The 24,686-nt window shown below is 40.9% G+C and overlaps 1 protein-coding gene across 2 annotated transcripts in view; it reads left to right on the top strand.

Annotated features, from left to right (window-relative positions):
* The window catches only part of NFX1 (nuclear transcription factor, X-box binding 1), a 63,982-nt gene that overhangs the window by 18,931 nt on the left and 20,365 nt on the right, over positions 1–24,686 (top strand). The window contains exons 6-13 of one of the 2 annotated variants that reach the window (XM_058565963.1): positions 2,041–2,112; positions 3,663–3,802; positions 8,458–8,557; positions 8,638–8,855; positions 14,940–15,037; positions 18,252–18,282; positions 21,887–21,969; positions 22,944–23,052. In XM_058565963.1, the coding sequence (XP_058421946.1) occupies positions 2,041–2,112; positions 3,663–3,802; positions 8,458–8,557; positions 8,638–8,855; positions 14,940–15,037; positions 18,252–18,282; positions 21,887–21,969; positions 22,944–23,052 (851 nt within the window). The remainder of the gene's footprint in view (positions 1–2,040; positions 2,113–3,662; positions 3,803–8,457; positions 8,558–8,637; positions 8,856–14,939; positions 15,038–18,251; positions 18,283–21,886; positions 21,970–22,943; positions 23,053–24,686) is intronic. The other variant, XM_058565964.1, reaches the window with a different exon arrangement.

Raw genomic sequence — 24,686 nt, forward strand, 5'->3', positions numbered from 1 at the left:
GGTAAATGCTGGACGAGGCCTGCGATCGAGGCGTGGGGGTGGTGCTGGGGGCTGGTCAGGGGGGAGAGCTGGCCAGACTGGCTGAGCAGCATGGCTTGCCATCTGCTGGCAGTCAGCCTCTCTGCGTTCTTTGACTGCTTCCATAGGTCCTGCCTCAGAACCCAGGGGCTCCTCTATTTAAGCTATTCCTTCCCTCTGAGTTGACATTTTAAGTTAATTCAGTAACAAGAAATTAACCCTCTGCTTCAGCTGTCTTTCTGAAGCCTTCGGCAGAAATGGGCCCCTGTCATGCCTACCAGAGAACATCAAATAGCATGCAGATCAGAAGGTCCACACCGTGTCTGAAGGAGAGAAGCCCTAAAACATGCTCCTCCGTGGCTCTGGAAATCGTCCTCTTGACTTGGGAGCCGTCCTTTTACTCCTATCAGGACCCTGAGATTGCTGAACTCCATACCCGATAGCACCTTCCTTTCAAAAGAAAACTTTGGCTTTCCCTCGGTTATACTTATCAGGGCTCCAAAGCCACAGTTGGCACCTCTGTCCTTCTATTTTGGCTTGTTCTCATAGATGATAGGATACTCTAGAGCAGTCGTTCTCAACCCTGGCCACACGTTAGAATCATTGAGGGAGCACTGTAAAACACCAGCGCTCAGTCTCCACCTCACAGCAGGTGAGTCAGCATCTCTGGGGTGGGTCTGAGCATCTGTAGTTTTAAAAGCTTCTCAGGTAATTCTAATATGCAGCCAGTGTTGCAAACCACTGCTCTAAAGGTTGTGAAAACCAGAGATTAAGCCCAGGCCTTGGGGATATTTGAAATAACCTGGAATTATCCACGCCTGACCAGCAGTTTATCTAGCAGTCTAAAGTTATTTAAATGTGCAGCCATGAAAATAGTTTCAGCTGAAAGGGTTGAGGCATAGCATGTGAAATGTAACTACTGAATAATGATGCTCACCTTTAAAGAAACGTTCTTAAACTTATGTCTCCTTTGGATTCTGTCTGTCAGAGTGGGGGACCTTAGAAGACTAGGCACTTGTTCCTGGATTGTTTTCAGTGTATAAAGCTCATGTAAGAATTATCACAGCTGATTTAGGAGTCACATAAAAAATCCAGCCGGACCACTTTATAGGCATATGTGGTTTTTATACCAAATTTTATTACCTATTTGATTTGTAGGTAATGATTAATCAGACTTGGCTCTGATTAGTGTTTCATTCCCAAAGGATTGTGATCTGCCATTGCTTAGAATGCCTCCCCACCAAAAAAAGTTGTCATAGAAGGTCCCAAAGTATTTTAAGTATTTCTGAACAGGTGTGTAATTTACCAGGGTGTCTGCCTTGAAGAGGGCAGTATTTATTTGAGTATGTAATTCCATTTTGTAGTTTTGTACTTTGATCTCTTTATATCATAGCCCCTGTAAAAAGCGTTCTGTTCAGAGGTCTGATTCTGACCTCTAGCACATCGCCAAGCCCAGCTCTTTCCACGTGTCCTTCCGCTTTGTTCTCTGCCTGTGTTACTTACCAGCGGGCCTGCCCTCACATCAGCATTCCTTTCACTGTTCCTGTTGTTAGCCCGTCGCCTGGTTATTACCTCGCTAGCTGATGAGAAAATGTCTATATTCTCATGGACCTAGAAGATTTGAGCTCTGTTACTTTGCTCAGGTTCTGATCTAAAGGACTCCATTGACCATCCTGCCATTCAGGTGAATGGCAAGCTGTTTTCATCCCTGCGCACTGCACTGAGTGAACCAAGACCACATTTGGAAATGTCATCTTTGACTGTCAGACCCAAATAAAGCCAGTATTTTGACTTGGGCTTTACTTTTCTCATTAAATATTCTAAGATGATAATGCTGTCGATTCTTTCTATGTAAAAACATTGTTAGTATCTTTAAATAGTTTAATCAACTTTAGGTAAATACTAAAATATTTCATAGTAGGTTTCTTTATTGCCGTAGTCACAGTGGGACCCAGTTGGGGCAGCTTTGTTGAGGTTTAGACACGTGAGTATGAGTTATTCATCGAGGCCTTTCTTTTGCAGTCTCTGCCATCCCGGACCTTGCCCACCCTGCCCTGCCTTTATGACTAAAGCATGTGAATGTGGACGGACCAGGTAAAGTTAGAATGGCACTCTAAAGAAAACTTCAGTTTCCGTATTGATGATTTGTGTGTGAATGTCTAAAATAAAATATTAGGAAGTAGGTGTAAATAGTACTTATTTACTACTATTAATAAATAAGTGGTAGCTGTAAATAGTACTTTTCTGTAAATAGTAGTTTTCCTGTGCTGCCTTGATCTTTTGCAGTCTTCTAAGTGATTAAGAAGTTATATGCATAGTGAGATTACCCATTTCAGTTGAAATGCCAAGGTGGTGGGGACTTTTTTCTTAACCTCTCTAGTGGGTGAAAGACCCAGGAATTGAACCCAGGCCTGTTAAGGTCCAGGAGGTATCCAGGGACCATGTACCTGTGCCCAGCACAGTATTTGGAGTCTAGGAGGTTTTAAGTGAACATTGTTGAATGAAGGAATAAGTGACCCCAGAGTTCACTCTCTTTCCATTACAACACAAGTTGTCCTGCACCATCAGTACAAGGATCACTGAAAGCTACAGGGTGCCTCTGAGGCTCACTAAGAGCATAAAATGATTTCTGAACCACAAGATGAGATGGGATCATGCAGATTTTCAGTGATATGCATTTGTTTAATATTTACTGAACTTAGAAGGGTAGCAGTGCAGTCAAGGGCTTTGGGTCTGAAAGACCAGGTCAGATCTGGGCTCTGCCACTAACTAGTTGTTAACCTGGGCAGGTTGCTTGGTCTCGCTGAGTCTCATTTTTCTTATCATAAAGTAGAAATAATAGAGTCTTCCTCAGTGGATTGATGTTAGCTATGATGCTGAGCAGTGGAAACTGATCATCTATGAATATAACAGTGCCTTTTAAAACAAAATATGTAGTTGACCTGGGAGTAGGGGATGGAATAAAACTCTCCTTGGGGGAGAGTAACTTCGAGCTCTAAACCTTTACCCTGGAGGGAGACCTGAAGACAGTTGTCTAGAAGCACTGGCCTCATATCCTTCTCTAACTGATAAGTCAGCAAAATCAGGATTTTTATTAGATCAAAGCCAGCGTGATTTCCGGATCCTGAATCAAAGTCACATGTAGTATGTTATTAAATATTGCAGCTGCATAAAGTGCCCGAGTACCACGTCCTGGGAGAATGCCGTTGTACTTCAATTCTGAGAATATACGTTATAACTATACCTCCCCACCCTCCCCACCCCCGTAGGTAAGATACGGGTGAGCTCCAGGCTCTTCACCTCCTGTGTGCTGCCTCCTGAGAACTTGGAGAAGAAATCACACGCAGCACATACTTAGGAATGGCCTTCAGTTCCTCACTCGTCAGAAAATAGGGGAGAGAGAAGGGCAGCACGGGAGATAAGGAAAGCAAAAGAGGAAAAAGAAGAAAGAGTGGAGGAGGGGAGAGTAATCGAGGAAATAAGGATGAAGGAGGGAAACAGAAAAAGTGGGGGGAATGGGGCGAAGAGAAAGGTTTAGTAGGTTTTGGGGGAGGGTTTGGGCTTCAGTGTTAGTTTAGCTGTCACACAGGAATGGAGTGTCCAACATTAGACTAATGCTATCTTTACATCTACCATCTTTACAGGCACACAGTTCGCTGTGGTCAGGCCATCTCCATCCACTGTTCTAACCCATGTGAGAATGTTTTGAACTGTGGTCAGCACCACTGTGCTGAGCTGTGCCATGGGGGTCCGTGCCAGCCTTGCCGGATCGTACTGAACCAGGGTAAGTGGTGAGCACGCCAGCCAGCAATGGTTGTGTGCTTTCCTGGAACCTTATTTATGGTTGTCGTGATGACGTGGATTCATCTCAAACCTGCAGTCATGATGACTCTCTTATCTCTGGTAACTTGGATAGAAAGAACTGGAGAGATATCAATACTTGGGTGGTTTTCATTATTTTAGTTACATAATACCAGTATAGGTCATTGTCCTATAGAATTTGGACAGTAGAGTTTATTTATTTTTTATATTTATTGAGGTAATATTGGTTTATAACATTACATTAATTTCAGGTGTACATCATTATATTTTGACTTCTGTATAGACTGCATCGTGTTCACCACCAAAAGTCTAGTTGCTCTCCATCACTGTGCAAATGCGTCCCTTACCCCTTTCGCCCCACCACCACCTTCCCCTCTGGTAGATCCATGTTCTCTGGATCGCTGTGTTTGTTTGTTTGTTTATCTTTCATGTATGAGTGAAATCATACAGTATTTGTCTTTCTCCCTCTGTCTTATTTCGCTTAGTATAATACCTTCAAGGTCCATCCATGTTGTCGCAAATGGCAAGATTTCATCGTTTCTTATGACTGAGTAGTATTCCATTGTGTATATATACCACGTCTTCTTTATCCATTCATCCATTGATGGGCATTTAGGTTGTTTCCAAGTCTTGGCTATTGTGAATAATGCTGCAGTGAACTTAGGGGTGCAGATATCTTTTCAAATTGGTGGATTCATGTTCTTTGGATGAATACCCAGAAGTGGAATAGCTAGATCGTATGGTAGTTCTATTTTTAATTTTTTGAGAAATCTCCATACTATTTTCCATAGTGGCTGCACCAATTTGCATTCCCATCAGCAGTGTATGAGGATTCCCTTTTCTCCACATCCCCTCAAACACTTGTTATTTCTTGTCTTCTTAATAATAGCCATTCTGACAGGTATGAGGTGATACCTCATTGTGGTAGGCAGTAGACTTTTTTTTTTTTTAGGGAAGATTAGCCCTGAGCTAACATTTGTTGCCAATCTTCCTCTTTTTTTTTTCTCTCCCCAAAGCCCCCGTACATAGTTGTATATCCTAGTTGTAGGTCCTTCTATTTCTTCTATATGGGACGCTTCCTCAGCATGGCTTGATGAGTGGTGAGTAGGTCCGCACCCAGGATCTGAACTGGCGAACCCCAGGCCGCCGAAGCAGAATGCACAAACTTAACTGCTATGCCACCGGGCCAGCCCCAGTGGACAGTAGATTTTACAATGATATTTAAAAGTAACTGCTTGGGAAGGACACAGAAAGGCCGAAATAATATTGAAAAAGAATGAAGTTGAAAGACTTAAACTACCTGCTGTCAAGACTTATAAAGTTACAGTAATCATGACAGTGTGGTTATTGGTGTAAAGAGAGACTAGATAAATGGAAGAGAATAGAGTTCAGAAATAGACCCAGATAAGTACAGTCAGTTGATTTTCAATGAAGATGTTAAGTTAATTCAATGAGAAAAGGAGAGGCTTTTTACAAATGTTGCTATAAAAACTTGTATGTATGAGAGAAAAATGAACCTCAACCCCTATCTCACTTCTTATATAAAAATTAATTCTACCTGGATCATGGACTTAAATGTAAAACCTAGAAACGTAAAACTTCCAAAAGAAATTATAAGAGAATATTTTCATAGCTTTGAGGTGAAGCAAAGATTTCTTGGACAGAGCAACAAAAATACTAACCATAAAAGAAACAAATTGATAAATTGAACTTTATCAAATTTAAAAATTTCTATTCGTCAAAAGATACCATTAAGAAAATGAATAGAGGGCCGGCCCCGTGGCTTAGCGGTTAAGTGCGCGCGCTCCGCTGCTGGCGGCCCGGGTTCGGATCCCGGGGGCGCACCAACGCACCGCTTCTTCGGCCATGCTGAGGCCGCGTCCCACATACAGCAACTAGAAGGATGTGCAGCTATGACATACAACTGTCTACTGGGGCTTTAGGGGGAAAAATAAATAAATAAAATCTTTTAAAAAAAAAAGAAATAGCCCTAGGAAATGTTTTGTGGTGTAAGGATTTTATGTAAGGAACTGTGCTGTATATTATTCAATATTCTCTTTATGGGTCCTCTTGGGAGAAATTCCTGTCTGATCTTAGTTCCAAGAATAGTTATTTTTCCTCAAAGACTATTGATCTCTTTTTATCTTAGAAATCCTGTATAACTGACCCAATGTTTGTCTTTATTTTTTAGCTGTGATTCATTCTATATCCCTACCATTGTTTTTCTTTTCTTTTCACATCTTTTAATTTATGTTCTCTTGCTGCCTCAGATCCGTTTTGAGATAAGCAGAAGTATATATTGGTAGTTTGGTCTTATCAGTATGGATTGTGGTGTGGGAGAGTCCCTTTGATCTGGACCATTTTTAGCTCTTGATTCATACTGGGCTTTTACTCAGCTAAATCATCCAAGTCCTTTTTGTACAAGTTTGTATGGATCCCAGTCTCTTCCTTTCTGTTTTTGTGTAGTTGATTTTTCAAACCCAGTTGAAGACTTTTCGTTTATCCACATTAAACAGCTAGCAAACTATTGTGGCCATGAGTATAGTTTATTTATCTTCTTGAACTGTGGTTCTCCTAGGATCTCTTTTAGCCTCTTCTAGAGATTTAATAAGCATTCCTTCTGGGTCTTCATTCATGTGTTGATAAAAATGCTGAACAGGTTAAGGCTGGCAGCAGAGACCCTCCTCCAGATTGTCTTTGGTTCCTTAATACTCTTCAGCCAGCTGTAACTCCACCCAATTCTTCTGTCTCCAGCTTGTATTTCTGTCTCTTGTGCCTAAGCAGAGCAGAGCTTTTTAATGTACTCAGATTATTTCCCAATTGATCAAGGGTTCCATTTTGTTTTTACTGTCACGATTTTCTGACCCTTGATTGTTTTTTTTTTTTTTTTTGTGAGGAAGATCAGCCCTGAGCTAACATCCATGCCAATTCCCCCCTTTATGCTGAGGAAGACCGGCTTGAGCTAACATGTATTACCAATCCTCCTCCTTTTTTTTCCTCAAAGCCCCAGCAGATAGTTGTGTGTCATAGTTGCACATCCTTCTAGTTGCTGTATGTGGGACACAGCCTCAGCATGGCCGGAGAAGCGGTGCGTCGGTGCATGCCTGGGATCCGAACCCGGGCCACCAGTAGCGGAGCGCACGCACCCAACCGCCAAGCCACGGGGCTGGCCCCTGACCCTTGATTCTTTTATTCACAGCTATCTGCTCATACCTCTGAAAAAAGCCTCTGTTCTATTCGAGCAGAAACTTAGCAAAGTAAAGCCTGCTTGCTGAAGTTCCCAGTTGCAGAGTTTGTTTACCAGTTCATTGATTCCACAAATATTGATTGCGTTTCCTGCATTTATATTAATTCATCTAATAAGTATTGAATAAATGAATGAGTTTTACAACAGGGAATGAAATTGTACATGTACTTACTGGAAGATGAAATGTATATTTTAAAAATCAAAAGTCTTGGTTATGTCGTCATTGATTTGAAGCTTCCCCCCCTTCCCATGTCTCAGTGAAAATTTTTGGTCTTCAATACAATATTTTATGAGCATTATTTCTAATGTTTTATTAGAATCATTCTATTTTATTTCTTACTAAATATGTGATTTTAAGATTTGACACGTTTTTACAATGTTGCATTTATTCTGATGTTGATTTTCTGTGTAAGTAGATATCTAAATTGTACTGAGAAAAAAGGAAAGCATCATTAGATCTGCAGAATTTCAGTGTAATTTCTATTCTTCATTTATTATGTAGGGCCAGGTATATTTGCATAGATTGATTTTAATGAGATAAATTTTCATTATAAACTGATAAAGTGGCACTTAGAAAAATTATGTAACTTGATGAAAATTAATCCTTTTCAGACTTTGTTATATATTAATATGTCAGAAACATAACTCCTTAAGCAGAACACACTTATTGCTGACCTCAAGAAATAAAGGAACCCATTATTTCTTGAACCACAGGAAAATCTATAGATGTTAGATTGGGTTCTCTAGTAAATAAAAGTCTCAAGTTATTTGAAACTCTTTACTCAGTGTGAATACTCAAACATGATTACTTCAAATTCAGCAGTAGTAGAATACAAATTAATAAGGATTTTATATTGTGTCAATTTTTGGATTTCGTTTTAGCACCATAGACTTTTTCCAAGCATTTTATGTGAACCCCAGTATTTAAAGTATTAAATCTGTGCTGCTTGGGTTGGAGTGAGGATGGGGGAATCCAGTCATTAACTCCTCCACAACTACCACCAGCGTATCCTCTATCCCCGTCTCCAGAGGACCCCAGGGGGCCTCACGATCCATGGTTTTCAACCATGGCCTTATGGACCAGGGAGTAGTCTCTTAATTTAGAGGGTTGCTTCACCTTACTGCTGATTTTAGGATGACTGCAGAGCCACCATGAGAAACTGACAGAGCCTAACAAGGCCTTTTTAATTTCTTCCTATGGTAAAGCTCTTAGGTGGACCTTAGAGCTGCTGCATAAGCCACGTTTATTTCTGCCTCAGGACTGATCAACACTAATGAATACCGTTTTGTGTTTTCTTATAGATTGTTTGGAATATTTTAAGAACTCATACAGATGACTAATCTTTTGTTTTTGAAATTGTGTCCTCAAGTGTGCTACTGTGGCAGCACCTCCCGAGATGTGTTATGTGGAACAGACGCAGGAAAGTCTGATGGATTTGGGGACTTTGGCTGTTTAAAGATATGTGGCAAGTAAGGTTTTACGGTTTTCTCAGTTAGAATAAAGCTGTGTTTTGTGCAACAATTATGTAATAGTCTGCTTTTGTTAACAGGGACTTGAAATGTGGGAACCATACGTGCTCTCAAGTGTGCCACCCTCAGCCCTGCCAGCTCTGCCCACGGCTCCCCCAGCTGGTGCGCTGTTGCCCCTGTGGGCAAACTCCTCTCAGCCAGTTGCTAGAACCTGGAAGTAGTGGTCGGAAAACGTGCATGGATCCTGTCCCTTCGTGTGGAAAAGTGTGCGGCAAGCCTCTGCCTTGTGGTTCCTTAGGTAACTAGTAGGTGTAACGTTGCCTTTAAAAAGATGAATGCAAATGTTTGGCAGCAGTGACTACTTAAGCAAAATAATATTAAATTCTAGTTACAATATCAGGGGGTTTTCTAAATATTATGATCAACTTTGTGTGGGCACTTTTTCTTTCCTCCTCAAAATATACTTGTGAAACCTCACATTTGCCCAGATGACCTCTTTCTGATTTGGGTATTTTAGTGCTCACGCAGGACAGTTGCGGTGAGATGCTATTCCGTGAGGGATGTGATTTCTCTTAGTAGCCTACACTCGTATGAGCGCCAGATTTCCTTTACTAGTCCGAGGTTCAGCAGGTGTTTAAAAGCATTTTCATATAACAGGAGCATCTTAAAATAACTGTGGGTGAGATGTTTAAGAACTAAAATTCTAAATACAATAAAACTTCAGCCATTTGGACCACTCAAGAAACGCCCTTCTCTGTAGCTAAGTTTCCCATCCAGCTGAGGATAACACCTCCTGAGCATCAATTTGGATGGACATTTTTCTAAAATTTACATTCCCTTCTTTAAATAAAGGTTACTGAAGATAATTTCTTTCCCCTTATTGACCCAGAGTCTTCATTTTCCTGATCCTCAGTTATTGTGTTACGCTGAATAGTGATGCCCTCAGAGTCTGCTGAGGTTTCTCAGGTGAATTCCCCATAGCAATGTACGGTTTGAGTTGTGTTATTTACTTGTTAAATCTTTTTGTTGTTTATTTTCTTGTCAATGCTTTCAATATACCTAAATGCCTATCTTTAGTGACTCTCCCTTTCTTCTGACTTTTGTGGCCTCTGATTCCTTGGATATAGAAACCAGAAGAGTTTCTTTGGAATTAGCTATAAAGTAATGGTCTGAGTTTCTAACTGAAGCGTTCTGGGGCAGTCCTTGGGAAATGTATGTGTACAGTTTTGCAGTGACGTGGCAACTTCTCTCCTGAGTGAGTGTTCAGAGGCTGCATGTTTAGAAAAATGAAAGTGAGCAACTGAGTCTGTATAAGAGAGGTGCCCCTATAACTAATGTGGTAAAGCTAGAATCTTTAGGTTTGGTTTCCATTTTTCTCAAAAGGAAATTTCACGTTTCTTCCAAGTACCAGCAGGAACCAGTAGGAGTACCCTACCTAATTCTTTTTTTTTTCAATCTGAGTTTATATACAGAGGAGAAGTGCTCTCTTCTCATATTTTAATACATATTCCAGCTGCATAGGAAAATCAGTTGTCCGTTGGTTCTCTGTCTCTCCTGTGAAGTTGTATCTTCAGATAAACCCTGTGAAATAGAGATCAAGTGGCTTCTAAACCAAGAAGAATGGTAAAGATCTTCCCTTTTCAGAAAGCACATGGGTCAGTTTTGTAAGAATTTCATATCTAATGACCAGAAATCCTACCCTGAGGCCAGGATGCCTTGTTGGCAATGAGAGACAGAGGAAATGTGAAATGGGTAATGCAAGGAGACTTGAGCAAGAGAAGGAGAGTGATTGTCAGTATGAACAGACCTGGGGTGGGACAAGACCAGGTCAAGGAATTCGGGGGTGACTAGGCTGAATTGGATTGAGAAGCTCAAAGACAAGCCCATGACTCTCAGGTTTATTCAGGCCTGGCTTGTCTGCAGAAAGCTTGTTTCGGTCTTTTGGTATCTTACCCAGTAGGAAATTTCCATCCTAGACATATAGTATCAGAGACTGGGTGGATATCTGCTTTCAGGATGGTAGCATGATGAGCTATGTGGACCCACTCTCCAGTAAAACAAGCAAAGCTGGGGAAAACTGTACAAAAGTAACCGTTTAAAGTCTCTGGAAATTGTCCTCTGGGCATACATCAAATGGAGAAATATTTATTTTAAAAAATCTACTGAAACTAAGTAAGAACAGCAAGAGTCTGTGTCATTTGAGTTATGACCCACTCCTTCCCCGAAGCTCAGCTTAACAAAAGCTCCACTGAGGATGGGAGTGCCCAAGGAGACAGGGCTGCTTCTACCCTCAGTTCCCAGTCAGGGGTTACTGTGTCTCACTGGGAGGAGCAGACAACCAGCATTTCTCATCCCCTCCAACTCCAGGCTGAAGGGGCTGAATTTCTGAGAAGTGCAGCTGAGAGGTCAGAGGTTTCCTTCCTCCACACAGCCCCACCCATAGGACAGAGGCTCTACCCCAGTCACAGCAGGCGAGAATACTGGGGCCCCCAGCTCACTTATAGGGCAGAGGATCCACCAGAGGCTACTGTCCCACCTAGCACCTGGAGTAGTGGCTGAGACTTTATCCAGAGGGAGAGGCAGTCTATAAGAAAAGAGAGCACCAAAGTACTCCCCAAAGGAACTGACTTTAATTTAAAAAAGTGTGGGGAAGTTCAGGCCTCAGGGCCTATTAGAAAACAACAGTTTTTCTTAATTAAGAGCAACAAGATAAACTATAGGCCAGCTAGTCACCAAAGAGAACCAGGGAAAGAGATAGCTAAGAGGAGCCCTCCTGGGTCAGAACAAACCTCACAGACTTGCCTCAAAGACTACCCCTGCCCAGATTTCACTGGATCAATCTGCTGAGCAATTTACACTCTGAGGAATTGTCAAAAACAGTGGAGAAATCAGCCAGTAATTAGTGGAGTCTCAGGGCTGAGTGTAGTACCAAATGAGGCAGACAGCTTAAGAGAAAGGTCAGGGAAAAAGACGAAGAGAGCCATGCTAAAAACATTGTCATCCCAGAGTGACTGTGCATACCCCCAAGGCTGTGCCTTCCAAACAATGACACCAACAGCTTCATATCATAGTGGAAATAGACTTCACCAAAATAGCCTAGACAAGTTACAAAACAAGTAAACAAGCAAACAACAACAGCAACAACAAGCAGTGGGGAAAGGAGTAGTGTCTAGAGTTGCTACAATTTATTACCAAAAATTGCCAATTTCCAACAAAAATTATGAAGTGTGCAAAGAAGCAGGGGAAAAGAAAAAACACAGTCAATAGGAACTGTCTCTTTCCTGTTTCTGTTTTCTGTGAGAGTGACTAATGTCAGATTTAACAAAGACTTCAAGGTAGCTATTATGCGTTCAAGGAACTAAAAGAAACTATGCTTAAATACAGGAAAGTATAAAGACAGTGTCTCATCAAACAGAGAATATCAATAAAGAGAGAGAAATTGTAAAGAAGGACCAAATGGAAAATCGGGAGTTGAAAAGTCCAATAATTGAAATGAGAAATGCATTAAAGGGGCTCACAGATTTGAGCTGGCAGAAGAAAGGATCAGTGAATGTGCAGATAACTAGGTAGAGATTATATAATCCAAAGAACAGAGAGAAAATAGAATGAAGGAAAATGAACAGTGCCTCAGAGAAATGTGGGACACCTTTAAGCACACAATATATATGTAATCAGAATACCAGAGAGGAGAACAGAGCAGAAAAATATTTGAAGAGAGAATGGCTGAGGACTTTTCAAATTTATTGAAAAACATTAATCTATACATCCAAGAAGCTCAACAAACTCCAATAGAATAAATTCAAAGAGATCCACACCTAGACACCTACTAAAAGCCAGAGAAGAGTGACACATCATATACAAGGGAACCACCATAAGATTAACAGCAGACTTCTCATCAGAATCAGTGGAGAACACTACATCACAACCACAAGGCAGTGAAATGACCTATTCAAAGTGCTGAAAGAGGGCCGGCCCCGTGGCTTAGTGATTAAGTGCTCGCGCTCTGCTGCTGGCGACCCAGGTTCGGATCCTGGGCGCGCACTGACGCACCGCTTCTCCGGCCATGCTGAGGCCGCGTCCCACATACAGCAACTAGAAGGATGTGCAGCTATGACATACAACTATCTACTGGGGCTTTGGGGGAAAAAATAAACAAATAAATAAAATTATAAAAAATTACAAAGTGCTGAAAGAAAAAAATTGCCAACCAAGAATTTATATCCAGCAAAACTATCTTTCAAAAATGAAGATAAAAAAAGAGAATTCATTGCTAGCAGGTCTATTTTGCAATAAATACTAAGGGAAGTTCTTCAGGCTGAAAGCAAGTAAACCCAGATGTAAATTCAAATCCACGTGAAAAATTAAAGAGTAAAGGTAATTACATAATTATAACATAATTATAAAAGACAGTATACATGCATATTTCTTCTTTTCTCAACTGATTTGAAAAGCAGTTCTATAAAATAATACATATATGATTGTATCATTAGGCCTATAACATATAAAAATATATCTGACAACAGGAGCACAAAGGAGGTGGGTGAGATCAAAGTTGTATTGGAGTAAGGAAATGATACCAGATGGTAACTCAGGTCCACAGGAACAAATAAAAACCAGAAATGGTAAATAAGAATAGTATTTCATTGTTTGAACTTCTTTTTTAGTATGAGTATTTACAGCTATAAATTTCTATCTGAGCATTGCCTTCATAAGTTTTGGTATGCTGTATGAAATACTGTTTGTATAGGAAAGGCAGGATAAATACTTGCTTCTTTAATAGACATTATATAAAGCAATAATTATAACAATGTATTGTTGGGTTTGTAACATATATACAGTCATGCATTGCTTAACAACAGGGATAATGTTCTAAGAAATGCGCCGTTAGGTGATTTCATCCTTGTGGGAACATCATAGAGTGTACTTACACAAACCTAAATGGTATAGCCTACTACACACCTAGGCCATATGGTGCTTATCCTATGGGACCACTGTCACATATGCAGTCCATGGCGGACTGAAGTGTCATTATGTGGCGCACGACTCTAGATGTAACGTGTATAACAGTAATAGCACAGAGGAGGGGAGGGAGTAGAGCTACATAGGAGTCAGGCTTCTATATCTCACTGGAATTAGGTTTATATAAATCTGAAGTAGATTCTGATAAGATGCGTATGGTAAGCCCTAGAGTAACCATTAAGAAAATAACTCAAGGGGCCGGCCCCGTGGCTTAGCGGTTAAGTGCGCACTCTCCACTACTGGCAACCCAGGTTCGGATCCCCGGTGCACACCGATGCACCGCTTCTCCGGCCATGCTGAGGTGGCGTCCCACGTACAGCAGCTAGAAGGATGTGCAGCTATGACGTACAGCTATCTACTGGGGCTTTGGGGAGAAAAAGGGAAAAAAAGGAGGATTGGCAATAGATGTTAGCTCAGGGCCGGTCTTCCTCAGCAAAAAGAGGAGGATTGGCATGGATGTTAGCTCAGGGCTGATCTTCCTCACAAAAAAAAAAGAAGAAAAAGAAAATAACTCAAAAAATATAGGGAAGAATATGTTAAAGGAAAATGTTACACTAGAAAATATTCACTTAATGCAAAAGAAAGCAGTAAAGGAGGATTAGATTAACAAAAAAAGACAAGAGATATGTAGAAAACTGAAAGTAAAATGGTAGACGTAAATCCAGCTATATCAAAGATAACAATGTGAATGGATTAAATGATTAAACAAAAAGCTGAGGTAGTCAAGGTGAATTTAAAAAAAAAAAGATCCAACTGTATGCTATGTTCAGGAAACAGACTTTAGAGTCAAAGATACAATTAGGCTGAAAGTAAAAGGAGGGAAAAAATGCATCATGTAAACAGCAGCCGTAGAAAGAGACTGTGGATGATCCCTGAGGACTTCTCCTAAACTTAGTTTAGGAGAATAAATGGCTGGCCGCCTATCACCAGACGTTCACAGAGCTTGGGTCAGTGAGATTATGGATCATGGTTTCTGATTATTTATGATCCCCAGATGATTTTTAGAGTCAAGAGTTCTTCAGTAAGTCACCCATGGCTACAATTTTAAGGAGATCCAAGTCTAACCTGGAAAGTTGGGGCCTAAATAAAGAGTCAGAAGATCTGTTCTTTGACTTAAGCAAAACGTCGTGCACTCCAAAGCATATTGCAGTGACTAATGCTGGGCCCTGTCCCTACCAGAAAAGGCCCAGCCTGCTGAATGAAGGGAGGATAGGGGAAGAGGCGTTGATGACATCCTTCTTCCCTTAACTCTGATTCTGGGGTTGCAGGGAACAGAGGTGAAAGACCAGTGTGGCTAGTGAATTTGGGAGTCTGAAAATGGATAGTTGCAATATTGATTCCTGGCTCTTCGTTTTTGTTAAAGATTTCATTCATACCTGTGAAAAGCTCTGCCATGAAGGAGACTGTGGACCATGCTCTCGCACATCAGTCATTTCCTGCAGGTGCTCTTTCAGGACAAAGGTAAATTTTAAGCAATGCTAGAGTTGTTTCCGCCAATACCTTTTAAATTGGTGATTATGGGAGGGGAGGAGTCAAAATATTCAGTTATATTCCTCTCATACTATGTATGATTCATTCAATCCAGCCAATGTATACTGACACCTACTATGGCCCAGTTGTGGGATAAGTATGGGGGGGTCTGGCACTCAAGGCTCAGAGGCCAATAATGGAAATGAGGCAGGTATACAAATAGCTCTACCAAATACAAGTATGATAATGCTAGATGCCAGAAGAGAAGAACGGTAGCACTGTTGCAAGGAGTTAGCTAACTAAGAAGTTAGAGGGAACACAGTTCACAAGTCACACTCACTTCTGACACCTACAGCAAGAATTTAGATAGGTGCTGAATTAGAACAGTCCACGTGACACCCTCACCTCTGATACCAGCTGCAAGTCCAGTGGTCCCCAAGACCACGCTAAAGGTTTGGTAATTTGCTAGGAGGACTCACAGAACTCATTGAAAGCTGTTAGGCTCTTGGTTACAGTTAATTACAGGGAAAGGATACAGATTAAAATCAGCCAAAGGAGGAAGCACATAGGGCAGAATTCAACAGAGTACCAGTTGTCCTCTCCCCGTGGAGTTGGAAAAGCGTTACTTTCTCAGCACCCATGTGTGACAATACGTGTGGAGTATTGCCAACCAGGGAAACTCAGCTGAGCCTGGGTGTTCAGTTTTTGTTGGGGCTCCATCATGTAGGCCTGGTTGGCTGCTCGTGTAGCTGATCTCAGTCTCCAGTCCCTCTGGAAGTCTACTGATACTGTGTGACCTAAAGCTCCACCTCCCCAAAGATCACATCATTGGTCTTTCTGGTGTGGCCAGCCCCTACTCTAAGATGATCCAATGTGGCCAGCCTGTACCCTAAATCATATTAGGCTGTCTGGTGACCGAGGCCCCAGGCAAACGATGACACTCCTATCAGGCATGATAGTCCAGTGTCTTAGAGGTTGCCTCCCAGAAGCCAGTGGCAAAGGCCAGACCTCTATCTCTTAGGGTAAGGATAATTCTTCACTATACAACTGCTTTGTCAGTTTCTGCCCTGGGCAGTTTTGATTGGATTTTGTGTTATAAAAGGATTATCTTAACCATTTTAGATTAGTGCCCATTCTTATGTCTGTAACCAGAAGAGGCAGGAAGCCTTCCAGTGGAAGTCTTTGGGTAATCCAACTTGTAGAACATACTGAGTGTTGATCTGTCTTGCTCTCTGGCCTATTCTGGTCATTTCAGTGTGTATCGGCACCTGTCCCAGCAGAGCACAGGCCAGGACAGAGACAGAGTTCTGAGTAGTTGGTTCTGGTGTTAAATACAGCCCAAGGTCCAGGTAGCAGCCGACTTACAAATGATTCTGAGGAGATGGTCCATAAATTGGGAGCTAGCCTAATAGGAAGTTTCAGAATAAAAGAAAAAAAATGTAAAAGTAGTGAATTTACAGTGACAGAAGTTGTGTGAGCATGTGTGGGGTTTTTTTCTGAAACCGCAGAATACATGGGGCAGTAAAGGTATTTTGAAGGTCAGGTACAGGAGCATTTATGCTTTGTAAATACCAGCTTGAGGGCTGTGAGATACCGTGATTTAGTAATCACAAATTTAGTAATGCCTATAGGTGCTTTTGGTGACCAAGAATTACCAGCAGGGTTGGGACGTGTGAGCGAGAAATGGCTATCAGTTTGCTTCTTTCTCCCCAGCAATCCAGTTCTTTTTCTCTGTGCTTTTTTGCTTCTCCTTCGGTCTCTGTCCTCACTCCCTCTGATAGGGGACCCCATGGCAGTGAGTGTATTCTCGACAAGCTATATGTAAATTGAATTTTTGCAAATAAAAGTCTCATTATTCTAAAATTGCTGGAGGAGTTCGCTATCAATAGAAATTCTGCCACACCTTTTGACAAAGTGAAAATCTGTTTGAAGCACTCATAATCACCTCATTATTTAGCCCAATTTTTCATGAAATGTCTTTTGTAATGGAATGGGCTTTTCCATGGAATTGAGTTTTTTAGATAAATAAAGCTTATTTCTTAAAGCTTCAAAGGTTGTTTTCTTTTAATCACTTTGGTGGGAGTCTTTGAGAAATGTATACTCTGTCTTACTACTTAACAAAGAATGCTGTGTCTGGGTTTTTTTGGTAATTCATGTTTATTGATTTATTGGGGATTTATGGGGCCTCTGCCTTTCCCTACAGTGTAGATACCACTCCAGCATGTCATTGCTTCTGTGCAGTCCGGTGTTTGCATTAACTGAAGCACTCACTCTGGCGATCTCATGAGTCACCTTTGCTTGATATCTCTAGAGAGCATATGGGGAACTTTTTCATATCATCAAACCCAGCCAGCTCAGTTTATCTAAAACATCTTTCTAGCCAAGAAGATTCAATTTGTAGACCTCCTCGCTTCCGTTATCAACTCAGTAGCTGCCCCTTTTTTTCAGGGTCGTTTTCACTAAGAAGGAATGTTTTTATCATTTTGCATGTTTCCGAGTACATAGCAACCTGTAAATAACATCAAAGCGAAGTTCAGAGGTAGATGCTGGGCAGCCAGCCAGGCTCACTCTCCCCAGGTGACTGACTCGCTGCCCACACAGCAGCCTCACCACATGTTATTCAGGATCACGCCTCAGCAGAATTATATGTGATAGGCTTCTGGGGCCATTCATACGTAATTGAAGCCACAGTAATTAAACTCTGAATGCTGAAGGACGCTGTACCCCACTCTGCTGCACTTCAGCAATGTTGTCAGGGGTGCTCTTGAGTGTAGAGCACTTTGCACCTGCGTTAAATAGCACCAAACTGTTACACATTTTCAGTTCTTACATCTGCTTTTTATGGCTTTTTCTATCTGTACCCTTGCCGGGCACTTATTTCTCTTTGCTCTGCATGCCTGTAGCAGCAACTCTTTTCATTCAGATTTTATAATAACTAAGCTGCTGGGAGTTTGGAAGCCAGACCACAAAGATTATGACAATTATATTTGCATGAAAAGTCAGTAAACCTGGGGCCCTGCTGTGAGTCCGCGTATTAGCACAGGGACTGGGCTGGCCCAGCTGCAGATAGGGGAAGCCTGTGAGTGAGGGAGAGCCAGAGAAGTGCCGGGTGTTGGGAGGTACGTGTTACAGTCAGTGTTGCGCTGCAGTCGTGCTGTTTCCTTGGTTCCTGAGGTGGTTACGGTTCCTTTTTCTTATTCCACAGGAGCTTCCATGTACCAGCCTCAGAAGTGAAGGTATGGCTGGGACGGGGCATGCGGGAGCTTTCTGGGGTGAAGGTAATGTTCTGCATCTTGATAGGGGTTTGGATTATGTGTTTGTCAAAATTCAGTGAAGGTACACTTAAGAGTTGTGCATTTCACTGGATGTAACTTTTACCTCAAAAGAGAAAAAAGAACTGTAAATTGAATTCTAATGAATGAAATGCTGAAAAATATAGAGGAAGTGTATTCATGTCTGCAGCTTACTTTGAAATGCATCAAAAAATAAGATCAGTTGATGGTAGATAGAAGAATAGATAGATATGTGAAAAAGTGACGGTAGAATCTGGGTAGTGGGGATATAGGTGTTGACTGTACATTTGTTTCCGCTTGTTTATATGTTTGAAAATTTTCGTAATAAAATGGTGGGGGAAGTGAAGGTAAATAATCACTAATGAAGCAAACTTTTTACACACTGACTCTGCTGCTTGATCCCCTTAAGGCTTGATAGGACTGTTGGATACATGGAACCAGGGACTCACCGGCAGCCTTCTGAACCTTGGGACCTAGAGTACTGTTTCTTGTTTTGTTCTTGATCCTCATATCCCACTCAGTTATTTTTCTGTCCCTGTTTTACTAGCCATCACATAGTCTTTGTTTAAGCCACCTTAAAACCTCTTTGGAAAAATGATAGAAGATAAGTGTGTACAAAATAAAAGCTCTCGTTCTGGTCAGGAAGAAAACTGTATCAGTTAGGATGCTTCTGGCTGCATCATTTTCCTTGGGAAAACCCAAGGAAAAGTGACTTCAGCAACAGGGGTGTTTACTGTCTCACATAACAGGAAGTCTGGAGGCAGAGCAAGTCCAGGGTTGGTTAATTCCAAACAATGATTCCAGGACTCCGGTTCAGCTTCTCTGTGATTTTCTTGGTTTTCCCCTCTTGGGTATAAGTTAGCTACAGCAGTTCCACATGCTGAGTCCTCAAACAACATCTAGAGGAAAAGAAAGGAGGTCCTTAACCTTTCTTCCTTTTTAAGAGCAAGCAAAACAGTCCAAAAGGCCCTCAGTACACTTTGTGTCACGTGCTCCTGCCTAAACCCTTCACTAACAAGGGGAACGGAGTTACCATGACGGGCTAGACTGTTCGCCATTCACCCCTGGAACTGAGGAGCACATGGGCGCCCAATTTCTAAACACAAGAAGGATCTGTTAGCCTGAAGAAGGTGGAGGGTGGCTGAATATCTGCCTCAAATACCTGACTATTTGCGGTAACCAGAAATATCTGCCTCAAAACCACAGTCACAATTTTAGTGTTAGTAAAAACATAATTTGAAGAAATTACGTTAATGTACTTTTAAAGTAAAAAAATTAATAAAGCGATATCAAGTAAAAAGTGAAAATACACCCTCCCCGCATTTTCCCCTCCTAGTTCCACTCGCCCAATGAAACCACTGTCAGTGGTTTGTTGGGTGTGGGTCCTGATCCTTTTCTGTGTTCTTACAGGTGTATACACATGCCAGAGTAGTTTTGTTTCTCCCCTAAACTTAGGTTCACACTAAACATACTGTCTGCAACTTGTTTTTTTCCCTCAATAATGTGTCACAGACTTTTCCGTGTCAGTGTGGATAGCTCTCCCTCTTGCCGAGTATTCAGTATGTGGATATACTGTAGTATACATCACCCTTCCCTTCTGGTGGTCAGACTGTCTCTAATTTTTCCCATTACGAATAATGTAGTAACCATCTTGTCCCACTTTTTAAAACTTTATGATGAAAAATTTCAATCATACGTGAAACAGACTAGCATAATGACTCCCTATGTACCTGTCACCCATTGTCAACAGTTATCCACATTTTGCCAGTCTGGTTTCGTCCATCCCTCCCTTTCCTACTTTTCACCGAAGTACTTTGAAAACAAAGCTCAAACGTCATTTCACCCATAAATACTTCGGCACCTAGCCCACTTTTTTTTTATTGTGTTAACATTCACAAAACATACAATGAATCATTTTATAGTGTACAGTTTAGTGGTATTTAGTACCTTCACAGTGTTGTGCAACCATCACCTCTATCTAGTTCTAAAACATGTTCGTCGTCCCAAAAGGAAACCCTTAATAAAATTTTTCACTCCCTGCTCACCCCTCCCCCCAGCCTCTGGCAACCACTAATCTGCTTCCTGTCTCTATGGATTTACCTATTCTGAGTATTTCATATAAATGGAATCATGCAATATACGACCTTTTGTGCCTGGCTTCTTTCACTTAGCGTGTTTTCAAGGTTCATCCATGTTGTAGCACATATCAGTACTTTATGCCTCTTTATAAATGAGTAGTATTCCATTATATGGATATACCACAATTTGTGTATCCATTTATCTGTTGATGAACATTTGGGGTTTTTTTCATCTTTTGGCTATTATGAATAGTGCTGCTATGAACATTTGTACACAAGATTTTGTTTGAATACTTGTTTTAAATTCTTTTGGGTATATACCTAGGGGTGGAATTGCTGGATCATATGTCAATTCTGGGTGTAGTTTTTTTTGAAGAACTGCTATACTGTTTTTTATAGCAGCTGCACCATTTCACATTCCCACCAGCAATGTATGAGGGTTTCAATTTCTCCACATAGTCTCCAACACGTGTTCTTTTCTGTTTTTTTAATTATTATTATTATAGCCATCCTAAGTGAGTATGAAATGATATGTCATTTTGGTTTTAATTTGCATTTCCCTAATGACTAATGCTATTGAACATTTTTTCATGTATTTGGCCATTTGAATATCTTCTTTGGAAGAGAGCCTGTTCAAGTCCTTTGCCCATTTTTTAATTGAGTTGTTTGTCTTTTTGTTGTTGAGTTGTAAAAGTTCTTTATATATTTTGGATCCTAGACCCTTATGAGATATATGATTTGCAAATATTTTCTTGCTAAGTGGGTTGTCTTTTCACTTTCTTGATGGTATCCTTTGATGCACAAAAGCTTTTATTTTTGATCAAGTCCAATTTATGTGTTTTCTTTTGTTGCTTGTGCTTTTGGTATCCTAGCTACTTTTGAAAGTACATCTGTAGGAAGGATTCCTTAAAATGGAATTACTGGGGCCAGCCCGGTGGCGTAGTGGTTAAGTTTGCACGCTCTGCTTTGGCAGCCCAGGGTTCTCAGGTTTGGATCCCAGGGTGGACCTATGCACCACTTATCAAGCCATACTGTGGCAGCCTCCCGTATAAAGTAGAGGAAGATGGGCACGGATGTTAGCCCAGGGCCAATCTTCCTCAACAAAAAAGAGGAGGATTGGTAACAGATGTTACCTCAGGGCTAATCTTCCTCAAAAAAAAAAAATGGAATTACCACTTAAATTTTTGGTAGATACATATATACTCTAAAAGTTTATAGTCCCATCCACTAAGCATGAGTGTGTCTTTTTCTCCACACCTTCACCCGTACCATATATTAATCAGTCTTCCTATTTTCTCTTCTATTTTTTGCCAATCTGGTGAAAAATGATTTTATTTTAATATAAATTTTCACCATAACTAATTTATTTACTTGTTACATTTGTATTTCTTTAGCCTGTAGTCACTCAAATATTTGTTGAATGAATGTTCATATCCTTTGCCTTTTTTTTTCTTTTGAATTGGCCATAGCAGATGCTACATTTATATGTGACAAGCGGTGTAACAAGAAACGGTTGTGTGGACGGCATAAATGTAACGAGATATGCTGTGTGGTAAGTGGACCTATCATTAGACACAATCAGATTGCATTCATCCTGGGGCTGGGCTTCTGGAAGCCTCAGCCACCTGGAATGCAGCCCAGATTTAGAAGTCACTGGGCAGGGCCCCTGAGCAGCAGTCAGAGTGCTGCCCAGAGAAACAAGCTGGGCCTTTTCAGGCCTCAGCCAGGTTGAGAAGTCAGCCAGTGGCAACATGGAGGAAAGGAAAGAAGAAAGACAGAAAGCCTCAGGCCCCAGAGCCCAAGACCGCTAGATGAGCTTAGGTTGTGTGCTGGAGACTGTGTGCTGGCCTCAGGCTTCAGGGTTTATATACTCCTTGGGTCGTGTCAGTAGGCAGAAGGAGTGTGGCATTTTTTAAAGGAGCAAGTTTCAGTTATCTGAAATATTCACTCCTGTGGAACTAAATAAAGGAAGCACTACCTGGCACTTGGTACCATGTTACCTTGTGTGTGTGTGTGTGTGTGTGTGTGTGTGTGTGTGTGTGTGTAAACTAAATAACACAGTACCAATAGCAAGGTAGTACATATACACACACACACGCACACACATATGTATATATGTGTGTGTGTATATATATATATAAAACACACAATTGTTATTTTTAAAATTTATATATTGATAAGTCAAAGAGTGACAAAATTGTACTATATATCAAGACTTATTTATAAACTAGTGTTTGAAGGCTTATAGACTTCCTCTTGTTATTGAAAATTTCAAACATATACGAAAACAGGGAGACTAGTGTGAGTCCCATATGCCCAGCATCCAGCATCAGTAGTGATCAGCTCATGACTAACCTTGTTTCCTCCACATCCCCACCTACTCCCCCTCCCTGTATTATTTTGAAGCTAATCCCAGACATCATTTCATCCATAAATGTGGAGATGTTCTTTTTGGTTAGTCTTGTTGTTTATGGAAAATATAAAATGGAGATAATTTTGTAAACAAATATAAATCTCTCTTCCTAGGATAAGGAGCACAAGTGTCCTTTGATTTGTGGGAGGAAACTCCGTTGTGGCCTTCATAGGTGTGAAGAACCATGTCATCGCGGGAATTGCCAGACGTGCTGGCAAGCCAGTGAGTGTCCTCACTGTGTACTATGTTAGGAGAGTTTTCTAGAAATTCAGGCATAATATATTTTGAGAGATTGATTTCCTTCAATTTATATGGCTTACTGAACTAATAAGCCTTAGTATTTCAGATATGTTGAGACTTTAAAAAAAAAGTTATTCCTAGTGCTATATTGTCATCCCTGAATGTACAGAACTTGGGTGGTAAGCAACAATCCTAAGATGGGGTCTGGTTCTTTAATGGATTCCTCTTTTGCTGCCTGCCTCTTAAATATTATTGACCCAGGTTCTGTCCTCAGCAGTCTTCTTTCTCTGTAGTATAAGCAGCAGTTTGCAAACTTTTTGTTCTTAGGACTCATTTACGTTCTTAAAAACTTAAGGATCCCAAAGAGCTCTTTTTATGTGAGTTATATCTATCTATATTTACCATAATAGGAATTTAAACTAAGAAATTTTTAAAGTATTGATTTATTAGTTCATTTTTTTTTTTGCCCTTTTTCTCCCCAAAGCCCCAGTAGATAGTTGTACGTCATAGCTGCACATCCTTCTAGTTGCTGTATGTGGGACGCGGCCTCAGCATGGCCGGAGAAGCGGTGTGTCGGAGTGCGCCCAGGATCCGAACCCGTGCTGCCAGTAGCGGAGCACGGGCACTTAACCGCTAAGCCACGGGGCCGGCCCTATTAGTTCGTTTTTTAGAAACAGCAATATATCCATTGCATGTTAACATGACTAACATAATTTTACATAATTTTTTTTAAAAAAACACTATATTTTCAAAAAAGTTTAGTGAGAAGAGTAGATGCCTGATTTAATAGAAGATGATCGGGTTCTTATATCTGCTTCTACACCAGTCTCTTGCAATACAGTTGATGCAGGGCCTCACACAGGTAGCTAGTGGGAAAAGGAAAGAGTGTTTCAAAAGCTTCTTCAAATAATTGTGGATATTCTTCTTTGATATTACATCAAAAGTCAATCTCATTTCAGAAGGGACTTGAGTCAGTATTTTAGATTTTATTCTCTGTCACGTTAAAATTCATTGGTTTTTCTTATACTTTGAATGGATCTTTTACCCATGCATGATTTTACAACATCATGTATTGATCATTTGGAAAATAATTGTTCACTGGGTTATGCAGATCTTTCAAATGTTGACAAATTTTGTGCATAGTGTTCAAACCTCACATTCAATACTATAACTACCAATCTCATCAGAAAAGTCTTGGGAAAAGTATTAGGATGTTGTCAAGCTCATAGTGGTAAATAAATATTTGCTTTTTTTTTTTTTTTTTTTTTTTGTGAGGAGATCAGCCCTGAGCTAACATCCGCCAATTCTCCTCTTTTTTTGCTGAGGAAGACGGCCCTGGGCTAACATCTGTGCCTATCTTCCTCCACTTTATATGGGACGCCGCCACAGCATGGCTTACCAAGCAGTGCGTCGGTGTGCGCCCGGGATCCGAACCAGCGAACCCCGGGCCGCCGCAGCGGAGCGCGCGCACTTAACCGCTTGCGCCACCGGGCTGGCCCCGCTTTTTTTTTTTTAATAATATTTCATCTTTTTTTTTTTTTAAGATTTTATTTATTTATTTCCCTCCCCACAAAGCCCCAGTAGATAGTTGTATGCCATAGCTGCACATTCTTCTA

The sequence above is a fragment of the Diceros bicornis genome, chromosome 22 (assembly GCF_020826845.1).
Source record: "Diceros bicornis minor isolate mBicDic1 chromosome 22, mDicBic1.mat.cur, whole genome shotgun sequence".
NCBI classification, from domain to species: Eukaryota; Metazoa; Chordata; class Mammalia; order Perissodactyla; family Rhinocerotidae; genus Diceros; species Diceros bicornis.